The sequence below is a fragment of the Mycteria americana genome, chromosome 6 (assembly GCF_035582795.1).
Source record: "Mycteria americana isolate JAX WOST 10 ecotype Jacksonville Zoo and Gardens chromosome 6, USCA_MyAme_1.0, whole genome shotgun sequence".
Classification (NCBI taxonomy): Eukaryota; Metazoa; Chordata; class Aves; order Ciconiiformes; family Ciconiidae; genus Mycteria; species Mycteria americana.
The window spans coordinates 35604549-35617443 of NC_134370.1; the positions used below are offsets into that span (position 1 = coordinate 35604549).

Here is a 12895-nt window from a genome sequence, read left to right on the forward strand (position 1 = left end):
AGAACATAATACCAACTCCTACCCATTTCCCAACCTAAGTTCCATGAAACAGTTCCATAATGTGTTATCACGTATCACTTTCAAACTCAGGTACCACCAGCCAAAACAAGAAGTGACTGCCTTCCCCTAACTTACGTAAGCAATCCTTCTACAACAAATCTACAAAAAATCTTTTGCAACAATATAAAGGTCATAGAGACCTAACATGTTACACATATATATTTACAGTTCACTAAGAAGTGAAACCAATAAAGACTTTATAGGCATGTTCTCCTTAATCTTCCCTTTGGGGGGAGGTGGCAGGGGGAAGTAATACTACTATCACTGGACCCAAGCCAGAATACCTCAGACAGACTGCAACACTTCCAGCACCCAATACAACTTAGGCATCAAGTACTCTCAGATACCAGAAGAGTAACTTTATACACTAGGCAATGAAAAGCAAGAGAATGTAATTACAGGGAGCAGTACTCATCTTCTTACTACCTGTACTTAAAAATTCTTGCAAAAAGTAATTTAATGGTAGACTTTCTCATACTCAACCAGAACAAAGACAAAATAATAGTCCTTGGAGAAGAATAAATTGGGATAAAAAAAATAAGGGAAGTTCTTTATTAAGGGACTTTATTTAAGTCCCTCTCATGTTGGCAGACCAGTTTCTCTTTTCAGATAAATCTAGTTACAATCTGCTACATGCTACAGCATTGCATTTAAATTGAAATTTTTATTTCCCTAAATTTCTTTATTCCTTAAACAAGAGGGATGTTAACACCATGTAATACACATGCTAGTCAGGAGTGTGAAATAACTCTCCCTCAAATCTTTCATTAAATTAACCAAATCATAACAGAGTGGCATCAGGCTCTCAAGGAACTGCCTCTGGCTTCCTGATCAAAGGATGAATTAAACTTCAACAATAGAGAATCTCTCCTTCTAGTAGCGTTCTAAAAATAAATGCATCAGATCTTTTTATATATATTTTTATCTCTCTCTCTCTCTCTCTCTCTAGCTCTCTTTCCATATAAGTGGCACAACAATATGCACCAGTCTGTGGAATTCTGATGGAAGCATAAACCAGTTTGTTTACTGCTCATTTTTAGGCCAAGAACCAGTTTGTTAACACACATATACAAAACGCTGAATTTCTTAAACCAGGATATTTAAAATGGCCTCAAGACAGATAAATCTGGACCTACTCATTTACCCAAGCATGCTTTTTAACTCTTTTCCCAGCTATCGTGCATGACAAACCCTCCAGGATTAAGACTGTTAGACTTCACATGAGTCTGTCTCTTCCGAATCAGATTAATATACTCACTGCTGTTACTGCCGCTCTGTAACTTCAGCTTGCTTTTTTCTTTGGCACTCCTGCTAAGAACACCATTCGGTTTTACTTCTTCCTCTGTATCACCCTTTTTTTTCTGCAAATCATTTTGTTTCTTTTTGTAAGTTGGCTTGGGCTGCCGTTTAGTCCTTTGCTCTGACTTGCTCTCACTTTCATCAGAGTCTCCGCTTTCAGAGCCAGACTCGTAAGTTCGTTTTGCTTTTCTCCTAGGGTGCTTATCTTCCTTCGCAAACTTATCTGCCAAGATTTTACTATCTATGTTATTTTGCAAATCATTTGATGTAGAAGCTATTAAATTGACGGTACATGGCTTAATAATTTCTGAAACACTGTTCCCTGAATTCTCTTTTTTATTAGTGTTTTTATCTTCCTCTGAATGTCTTGTTAGCCAAGCCTTTTTCAGTTTAGTGTGGTAGTTTGGCTGACTTGTCTGGGAAGTTTGCCCACTGCCTACAGAGTTCGCTTTGTTTATTGTATTACAGACGATAGCACTGTCTAGGGAGAGAGAGGTTGAAAATGTCTGATTTTTCACAGAGTTGGACTCGGTCTCACTGGTGTTACTACTTTTAAACTGAGCTGCAGCCAAGGCTGCTTTGTGCTTTTTCAAATGGACAAAGTCGGTGGAGGTGGAGAATCCCGAGCTGGGCTGAGCAGTGCTGCCTGTCTTGCCAGCGGCGGGTGTAACCGGAGCTGGAGTGCTGACCTTGCATTCCTGGGTCTGCGCCACCGCCTGACTTGCGGCTCTCGAGGCAGTACACTCCAGCGGCACGCAGGCCAAGACCGTGTTTGATAAGGAGTAAGTCACTTCTGAACTACCCCAGCTTGACACGCTGGTAGTTGTTGCTGCTGATGCGGTGACATCCGTTTTGGTACTGCAGATCATAGTTGTGGTAGGGGTGACAGCACGAGGAATGCTGCCTTGCGAGACAGCTGGAAATTTCTTTTCATACTGTGTGCGAGCACTGTCTGAGTTCATATTTGGCAGAATGATTCTTCCAGTCTCCCTGGCTTCCGCTGTTTTCAGGCAATCTGCTTGATTTGTCACAGCTGAAGATCTCTCACTAACTCGATCTTTGGAAGCAGGCTGCATTACTGGTACACTATCATATTTCGTGCTAGAAGGAGGACGCACAATAACAGATGCTGTAGCGGACTGTGACTTTCCACTCATTCTTTCAGCATGCCAATCCACTTTTTCGTTATTTGGGGCATTATTAGACTTCCATATTTCTGATAAATTCTGTTCAGAAGTGCCCTTGTAAACAGTCTGAGCTTCCTTAGGCTCTGGTACTAAAGTTGGTGGTTTCTGCAACTCCTGTATTTTGCCACCACCAGCATTAACGGGTTGAACTGGGGTTAGAGTCGGAGGTGAAAGGCTGCTATAGCTGTTTTCCTTCTTCTCCAGGTTCTGGTGCACAGGGGGGTGAAACACAGGGGCTCTATGCAAGGCAGGCATACTCCGGAGTGTATTTGAAGACGAGACTGACAACTGAGTAGGGCTCCTGCTGTCACTTCTAAAAGAATTTACAGAGTGAGACTGCACTGACTGCGAAAGCTGCTCGGGCATCTTGCTGCCAGAGCCTTCACTCTCTGGTTGGTGCTTAATTAAAGGTGGAGGTTTTGAAAGAGAAGAAATGTAAGAGGGGAGAGACTGGGGACTAGCTGCTGTTGAAGGACAATTAGTTTGCTTATCAACATATGCACTTGAAGCTTCCTTTGATGGGTACGATCTTGGTGGTTCATTTACTACACTGTTAGACAAGGTGGTGAAATAGTTACTCTGCGGCAAACTCTGTGGAACCGAATGCTTCATTTTATACAGTTCTGACACAGAGCGTTCGGCATCTTTGTCATATTTTATTGAATGGCTTTTGGGACTTGAAGATAAGGACGTTACCCTGGAATAGTTCTCTCTCTCTCCCTCCAGTGCTTTTATTTTAGCTGTAAAAGGAGCAACTTCAATACTTTCTTGGAGTATCCGTCTGTGTTCTTCTTTGTATTTGCTCAGTCGCTCCCCAGTCTCCTGTGGTGGCCTTGGCAGCTGGTTCAACATTGGATCTGCAAAATGTCTGTGCATATGGCTCTCCTTTGCTGTCTGCATTCTGCTTTGCTCTAGCTCCGTCTTTACCGGTGCAGTTGTAACAGAACGTAAAGGTTCAATAAACGCTTTCCTCTCCAGTTCTCTGTTTGAAAAAGGTTAAGCAGACACAGGTTAGTCTGAATGTAGCGCACCATGCTAAACGGAAGACCTTTCTTCCCGTGCTCCGAACAAAGTTACCTATTAACACAAAATAAACTTTTCCTCATATTATGTACAATTTTCAAAAGTCTTCAGACGACTCAGGAACTCAAATACCATTCCAAGTCAACAGGGCAGAGTCTGTTTTGCAGCACACTGACAAGCTTTTCTCTATCACAGGCACCCACATTTACAAATAAACTAAAAGGAAGCTAGAAGACAACATCAGCTGCTGAAATGTCCCCTCTCACACAGAGTTAAACAGCAAACTTACTCTTTGTGATGCTCTACGATACTTTTGGACAACGGTGGGCTGGAATGCGTTGTCAGTTTGAGAGGCCGAAGGGGATCTGCACTGGATGGTCGCACAGGAATGTGACTCAGTAAACCAAGGCTGTCAGCTGAGGTCACCGGGGTGGGTTGGTGTAACCATGGGCTGGGAGTATTCTGTTAACACCAACCAAAACAAAAAAATAAAATCAGATTTCAATCATGAGACCACAAGAGTTACTGTATCAAGTCCTACCAATGATCAGAGTGAAGTAATGTATTTCAGGATCAAATCATACATAGTAAATAAAATTTAACATTTTAAGTCACTTTTTGATCAACTGGAACACCTGACTGTACTTCACCTAGACTTGTGGCATACGAAATAGTTTACACATTTCAGAAGCATTCTTAGAACCGTTTAATTTTCAAGCATTCAGCATGAATAGTTAATTCTAGAATGGCATTCAAAGCTCATCAAATTAGCAAACCAATGATATGACTGAGTGTGATAACCCTAATTAATCTGCTTTATTTTGTCTGGCATTTTTATTTGGCATAATTTCATCACCAGCACACTACTAAAACCATAAATGTACACACCTGCCATACTTTGCAACATGGCAAACGCACAGTACACACAATTTTGTGCTGTGTACCTAAATACTCAAAAGGCGGGCAATACCAACCTCCTCGTTTGCACACACCATGATAACTCTTAATTTATGAAACTGTTTTTTAATGGACTACATGGGTAAGTTTCTATTTTTGTATCTTCTCTGAAACTTGTGTTAACAACTCTGCAGAAAAGAGCAAGAACAGCTCTCTCTCTCTCGCCTTCCCCCCCTCTCCTCTGAGATCTGCTTATGAGAAACATGCAGAGGAGTGGAAAGGCAGGGCATCCTCTTGAAGTGGTGCTCAAGTGCTAGGGACCAGCCAAGAAGGGACTGGAATAAGAGTGAGCAGAGCTCTCATGCACTGAGAGCCTGCTTGGTGCTGCTCCACCCCTAACTCCTGGCACTGCCCAGAACAACTTCCCCTCCTCTGCTCCTCACCAGTCCATCCCACTCCTTCTCCCCAGTCTTTGCGACTCCCAGCTGAGAACTGCTGCAGCAGAAGGGGAGCCAAGAGCTCTCATGACACATGCATGCAGCAGAGAATAGATTTTCAGGTGCTACAACTTTGAAGTCCCAATTTCTATACTTTTTTGAATATTTAAAGTAACTGCTTGGGTTTGCGCTAACAGTTTTAGTGCACACGTTTCCCTAGGCCAGGAGTTCCCACGCTGTGTTGAATTCCCATGAACAGCCTGTAAGCTGTATTAAAGTATTATGCAAAAAAGGCCTGTCACCTTCTCCCTAGAGGAGCTGGGGAACATCTGCTTGAGCACCAAGCATTGCCCAAACAGCTTCGTGACTCCACCTGCAACCATCCAAGGCCCAGCCCAAAGACAGGAGCTGCCGCTGCCACAACCACCTGTGGACAGTAGGAAAAGGTGGGCTTGGGGGCACGCTTCCTTCAGCGCACAGACATGGCTCAGCCCTGAGCCGAGGGTGGCTGCTGCTGCTGTTACAGCTGAAACACAGAACCCTTTCTGCGATTGTGGCATCCATGCAAACCGACTTTGGAAACACCCATTCTGGGTTTCTAAGATGTATTTAAAAAAGGCCTCCAGTGCGAGAGCCAGAAGACAAGTCACCACAAGACAATTGCCACATATCAACATAATTAAAAAGCTACGTGCCTTGGTATGCAGGCCTGCATACTTCAGGCAGCCAAAGTGAAAACAGTCTATCGTAAGTTCTTCAAAATGGACTTCAGCATGGGGTGGAGCAGGCAGCAACATGAAAAGATAAATCCACCTATAGTTTTCTCTTAGGCTTTTCTTTGCTGCATTTGACTTTATCACATTTTAGATCAAACTGACTTCATATTACAAGGCCAACTCAAACTGACTGTTTGGGAAAGACTTAGCCACAATGGTTTGGCTTTTCTCAAGAATGAGGCTGAGGAAGAATAGCTTTCCCCATGATGAAAAAGAAAAAAGATCTCTATAACCATTCAGAAACTCCAAGCTTTGACGCAAAGGCTTACAATTTGGCAGAAGGACCACTGTCAGCGACATGCCTTTTGTGGTCCCCGTGAAAATCTGCCCAAATTAGGCCAAGTTGAAAGCCTCTAAAAATCAGTATGCACATGCTCGGTGGAGCTTTGATTGAAGCTGGCAGTAAAGCTCTCCAAAGTTTCTGTCTGCGCTACACATGCTTCATCTTACACTATTCCTCTAAGGTGCCTGCAACGAGCATACTGTATCCCAAGCCTGCAGGAGCTGAGAAAACTTTTCCTGTAATTGCTACGTCTGCCTGCCAAACACCGCCACCGCACTGGGCGCTAGGCTGAAAAACACAAACCATTTCTTCTGAGACTTCAGTGCTTATACGCAGCATACAGACAGAGGAATCACCCTGACTTGAATACAGAGGAGTATAAAGCAGATGGGAAGGCAGGGATGTGTGTCAACAGGAACAGAAGGGGAGAAAAAGATATGCCAAGAGAGGGTACACAGATAGGTGTAAAGACAAGAGAAATGGGTGTACAGTGCAAGAAAGATTTATAAATGCTAGAGTATTTCTCTTCAGAACTTCACATTGGATTTAGGACTCCTCCTGTCTCAGCCTTTCTCCATTATTTAGCAAGCATACATGAAATTTCACTATGAAGATGATTGTCCTACCTCTGCTAGTATTTAACTTACCTAATGGTTTTCATAGTTTGAGGTAGAAAGTATTCAGCCAGTGGACTCAAGGTCCCAAACCAGCTGCTTGATAGTTCTGTGCCTACTCAACCCACCGTCAATGCACTCAGTACAATACAAACTACCGAGTCTACACCTAGAAAACCACTACTGGGAGACACCAGCCCCGGCTAAATACATCATTAAGAAATGCGCACAACTTACCCTTCTCAAGGAAGCCTCCGCGTTAACAGGAGTTTCTGGGTGGACCCATTTGGAGGAGGGCAGACCGAGTCCTGAGTAAGCATGTGTTCCATTTGGATACTGCCAAATAATTGGATAAAGCCCTAGCTGATTATAGGAAGCAGAAGGATGAGCTTGTCCAAGAAGATGTGGAGACTGGTGTTGTAACATCTGTTGCTGCTGCTGGTGTGCTAATGCCAAATGGCTTAAGCTGCTAGCATGAGCAGTCTCTAGTCGCGGATGGCCACCCAGCAAGGAGGCAGCAGGCACTCCGGGTAACACTGCAGGAAGTAGATGAGGGTGATGAACAGAATGGTGAGATGCAGTACTAAGGGGGTGAGTGTTAATAGCGGACAAGGGAGCCTGAGCTGAAGACCCAGCTAGCAGATGGGATGAACCAGTTAATGCAGGATGATGAGCGTTTGGATTTAAACAGGTTCGGTGGGATGAGGAATGCAGAGGATAATTATGCTGATGCAAGTAAGGTGAAATGTGATTAGTTCCTGTTTCTTGTCCAATCAGAGTGGGGTCCCTGTACACCGTGAAATGTTCATTCTTGTCAATGATAAGAGGGCTTTTAGTAGCTTCTAGAGCACTAACTCTAGCTGGAACCGGATGAAAACTAGACCTAGGCAAATCATGATCAGTTTTATTGGCTGACCTTGTTAATCCAGTAGCATGGCTGTTTTGGGAACTAACCTTAGACTTCACAGTATCAGAAGATTGGGTCAATTTAGGCTTAACATCAGGTGACTTTGTTTTAGGATGATCAACTGAAGCACTAGGTTTTGACTTCACAGAATCAGGGACTGGACTTTGTTTATGCAGTTTACTCTCTTCTGCTAGAGAAGCTACATTTAACGAAGACATAAATGAGCCATACTGCACTTTTTCTTTTTCAGGATTTAAGTGTTCATTTACTGGTAACGTTTTTACAACCCCAGGTTGTATCAAATCTGCTTTGTTAACAACACTGCTAACCCAACTTTGATCAGCTTCCTGTTTTCTTGCTTCAAGGAAATTTGCATTTGCAAACTGCTGTTTTAAATCACTGCTGTGAGATTCCATTTTCTGAACCGTTTGCAAACCAAAGGTACTTGCAGCATTATCCTGACTCTCCTTTTCAGAGTTGTTTTCCTTAGTAATATCAACAACACATTTCGGACTAGGTGGTCTGGGTACAAATTGCTCATTTTTTAATTCCGCAGTATGATGTTTTTCTGCATTGCACTCTTGCACATGTGGATCCTTGGCATTCTGCTCATAAGGTGTTGGCTGCTCTGCTGCATGGAGTGAAGATTTTTCCTGCTGATCTAAGAAGGATGACTTCAGTCTTTCTGTCTCCTCCTGTTTTTTAGCCTCCTGTATTTCATCCCATGGAGACCGTCTATCTGTTAGTGTCTGTTCTACTCCCTCAATAGTTTGGGATTTTCCTTCTTCTCCGTTTATCTTTGAAGTGTTCTTGCTTTTTAACTCATTTTCAGAATTTTGCTCTGAGGATGAATCTGTTAATCTTTTATTTGAAATTTCTGAGTCACTGCTCTCAGAGTAATCTGAGATATTGTCTGTCCGCAGTCTCTTCATATTTAATTTTTTTTCATCCTCTTCAGGTTTTCTTCTTTTACTAAGGAAGTGTTTATTTTTGTTTTTGGGGTTTTCTGTAAAAGATAAAAACATGTCTGTAACATTTTCAGTCTAATATGGTTTTAAAAAGCTCTCCCTCCCTTTCCAATAACTGCTTTTACCTCCTCGACCTATATAATCGTATCTTTCTTCTTTCATCTTCTCTTCATCAGGCATACTGCTATCAGAGCCTTTCCTCTTATTTGGCCGAGTATTCCTCTGTTGCTGGTGCTGGTGAGAATTCTGTTTTGGTGCTGCAGTTTGGGAATTCATTGCTGGTCTGGGGCTATTTGCTTGCGCACGTGTATAATGACCCTGAAAATAATTTTGTGATTAATGGACTTAAATGCAATTTTAATAGAGACTTTAAACATGTATTTTTAATATTCGCAATATACGAAAATACTTAGGTAAAAAGATAAATGTATCTACGTGGACTGTGTTGCTGTTCTGGTTGGAACGAGACCGTCGGCGTGAAGTGATGCCAATATTTTCACCTTTCAACAAAGAGTGAACAACATCATCTAGAAAGGTCATCTGAACCATAGAAGGATCGACATTCTGAGGTTCTAACACCTGGTTTATTAAAAAAATAAAAAATAATAATCAGCAGATGTTCAAACACTGTCCAATCTGTATTTTCTGTATCAATGTTCACCAGTCTATTTTGTGTGCTAAAGACTAGTCAGAGAAAAGCCTACTTAATCCTAACAAGCAGAACTGACATATGACTCTCAACAAAGGCTGGCAATAGAGTAAAACCAAAGCAAATATGTCTTTACATATCACCGTAAAAATAACTTCGTTTTTTTAAAAAGAAAAAGTACCCCACCACCACTTCCTTCCCCTTCATTGACCTGCAAATTTGAAATTAAAAAACACTGAGGTCTTCACAGAGTAACCCTGAAGTAGCAATTACAATATACAAATGTTTTGAAAAATTTATTTCATATACTATAAAATGTACTGCAGAAGCACATTACAATACTGCTCCCAACAGAAGCAAAACTGCTGAAAGAAAGGAACCACAATGACTGGAGGGAACAACTCTAAGATTGGCAGAGTGTTACTAGTAAGTGATGATATTTCAGGAAGAAGGAAATGCTAACCAGATCTTTAATCAATGTGTCACAAAGTGAAAAAAAATATTCGGGGAAAATTAATTAGAGCAAATTAAGGGAAAGAACGTATTTGAGCATTAGACTTAAATCTTAAATCTTTATTGTCACACATGATTTTATCAGTCATTTCAAGGCAGACGGGTCATTCACTATGTTAACTTTGAGTCATTACCCTGGTCTCCTGAAATAGAATTCATTACTGCCACTAAAAATACCAGCATTAATTCTTTTTGTAACATCAACTTCAGAAATACAACTAAAACCCACCACAGTAAATGTAAATTAGGGCTGCAGTAAACGCTTAATTCAATAAATTGTGAAAAATGGATACTTCAATTGCCTGGAAGAAGCAATCACTACTGCAGTGCTAAAAGATTTCAGCATTGAGAAAAGAAATTCTCAGCGCTGACAGGGAAGACCAGTTCTTAAAACTAGATTGCTTCACTTCAAAGACTTGACTAGTCAAATAGCAACAGCAGAAGCAAAGCAAAACTGTCGGACTGGTATTAATCCTATCACTGCACAAATGTTCAGCTTCAGGATGGTTTTAACTGCTAGTCCAATGCAAAGTCATGCCGTGGTTTCAGCAGTGACAGACTCACCCTGCTGGAACTGAACAACTCAGTGTATTTCAGAGTACCACAGAAAAATTTAAAAACTCCCAACGTGTAGTTTACTTGAAGCTTGTTTTCCGGATATCACATATCAAACTCACCTGGTCATTCATAACAACCATAGTGCGGGTGAAGAGATCATGATGAGTAATGATACCAGTAAACCACTGGGTGGCAGAATCCTGTCTGTACACTCTCACCCTATAACCATTTAAGGAGTACGGACCTTTAGAAGGGGAAGAAATAAAAAAGCCATTGAGGAATTCAGCAAAAAAAAAAAAAGTATATAAATGGGTTTTCCTGGTTTTTTTTAAGCTTCATAGCAAACACATAGCATGCATGGCACGGACAGCAAACTACAGGCAATTCTGGCACAGCACTGCCTGTGGATTTTACTTGTATTCAGGAAGACATTTTGAAATGCAAATGGTACATTTAAGCATGCTTTAAGGTCAATTATGCTAACGTTTTCAACATACAATTTTCTTATGTAACTAAATCTTTCTGCAACCATGACGACAAACGATGGGAAAATTCCTGCCTACAAACAGCAACCATAGAAAAGTAATCTGAAAGGCTAGAAAGTGGCAGCAGCAGGTTACACAGAAGCTATTTAACAGGCTAGTCACATGCCCAGATGCTTTGCTGACGAAAAGATTTACATCTTGGTGGTTAGGTTCTGCATCTGCCAAGTCTTTCCCATAAGTGACCACAGAGTTTCTCTCCATTACAGCAGTCAGAAAGGCAGCTGAGTGATCCCATCCCTGCTACGGCCACACAGAACACTCAAAAACACACATGCTATGAAGACACTAGCTCCTGTTTTCAGATACATCAACTGCAAAGAAACCCTGCACACTGTCCCTTTGCAAAAATCAGTTTAGTTCACCTCCAAAAGCCCACAGTGGTGGGGAGATAGTATAATACAGTACTTATTTTATAGTTGGTTTCAAGACCCAGAAATTGAGGTTCAAAAATTTTATTCACTTTCAATGTCTCATTTGATCACCGGGACCCTACGTTTCATCGCACTTAGTGTTATTTTGTATGACCAAGCAACACTGCCACTGAGTTCAGTTCCAACTGTGTGGGTTTCGCTACTTCCACAACCAAACCCCAGGTCAGGTGTACAGAACAGAAGCAAAACCAGTCAGCGACAACCTACAAAAAGCCTAACTTAAATGATTTAAGAGTGCCTAGTTGCTCAACCGCACAGGCAAGGCCAGAACTCCCGTCTTTCCTAAAGATCGTTTTTTTCCAATCCCTGCCCAGTACATTAAGTAAGCTTAAACATCTGCAGCAAGCAGGCCAGGGACCTCGCAGGTGACTGCTTTCTCTAGTAAAATATCCATATTCATACGACTGGGTCCATTATACTCTCTGCATGAGAAAGAGCACGATCATAAGGACTGTTTTTAACGTCAACATTTGAGAGATCAAGAGAAGTGCAAAAGCAGTAATAATTTAGACATTTCCAAGTGGTCTTAGGGTTCAATTTTGGAACCTTAGCAAGGCCTTTTGAAATACCTTTTGCATGTGATTATCTAGGTTTTAAAACAGCTGGGAAATGGAAACACCATGCAATGGCACCCTTCTTTCACCCACGTCCACATCATTCACCGCACAACTGAAACCTCGAGACCCAGTGAACCCTCTGAGCTACCCATGTCAACTCATTCCCGGAGCATGTTTCCAGCTGCACAGACAAGGGTCAGAAGTGCGCCAGCATGTGCACTGCCAATCACCGATACGTATGGGCAGAAAAAGATGAATCTACAAGCTTGTGTCTCACATTCCTGGTCTTGGACCAGATGGGGTTCCTGTGGGGATACATTTCCTGATGGCTTCTCTCCAACTCTTACTCCATAGGCCCCTGCAAAACGCCTCCAGCTCAGCTCCCACACTTCTGGCTGTCTGACCCAACCCAACATGTCTCAAACTTTTCATGGCTGTCCCAAAGCTCTGCCTTGTTCAGCCAGTCTCAGTAAAATTTTGCCTGTGTCTCTTCATACAAATTTCCCATTCCTAGTTTCCTATCCCAGCTCCTCCTCTCTTGCATCCTACTGTTAACTGCACAATGATTTTCAGTCTCTTGCATAACCAGAACCAGCCTCTCCCCTCTCCCCAGCTTCTTGTCTCATTTTAGCATTTACGATTCCAGGCCACTGGCTTCCAAGTCCTTTCCCAGTCTTCTCAGCTTACAAGCTCCATCCTCCCTTCTCCATCAGCTTCCAGCTTCTCTTACACTCTTCTGCACTGACCCAGTGCCAACTTCTTTCCTCTTACTCCTTGTTCTAATCTGTGTCTGCCCTTCATCCGAGCTGTTATCCTATCTATTTTTAAAGAGACTTTATCTACCTTTAAAAACAGTGGGGTTTTTTTCTTACATGCTGCTGGGGTGTCAGGAAGAAGGAGAAAGATTAAACTGCGGTCATACGACACAGGACAGCTCAGCTCCAGCCCAGCCCAGCCCAGCCACAAGCAGCCATTACAGGAAAAGCCTGGCTTTGTCTCCAGTCCCTGGCTGAATCACTCTCAGCTACACATTGTTGAAACTGCCTGTGCAGTACTATCAGGAAATATCTTCAGGGCTGAAGCACACTCAGTGTTTCAAGAGGATTATTATACACACAGCCTCAGAGATTGTAGTGATAATAAATCTAATAGGAAGAAAAAATTCAAAGATTTTAATTGTTAAAGACCCTT

General features: G+C 42.1%; 1 protein-coding gene across 5 annotated transcripts in view; it reads right to left on the reverse strand.

Moving 5' to 3' along the window:
• JMJD1C (jumonji domain containing 1C) overlaps positions 1-12895 on the reverse strand; it is a 168344-nt gene that overhangs the window by 24489 nt on the left and 130960 nt on the right. For 4 of the 5 annotated variants that reach the window (XM_075505300.1, XM_075505299.1, XM_075505302.1 and 1 more), the window contains 6 exons: positions 10291-10415; positions 8887-9030; positions 8577-8769; positions 6814-8489; positions 3859-4031; positions 1319-3528 (listed from right to left, as the gene is read on the reverse strand). In XM_075505300.1, coding sequence (XP_075361415.1) covers positions 1319-3528; positions 3859-4031; positions 6814-8489; positions 8577-8769; positions 8887-9030; positions 10291-10415 — 4521 coding nt within the window. The remainder of the gene's footprint in view (positions 1-1318; positions 3529-3858; positions 4032-6813; positions 8490-8576; positions 8770-8886; positions 9031-10290; positions 10416-12895) is intronic. The other variant, XM_075505303.1, reaches the window with a different exon arrangement.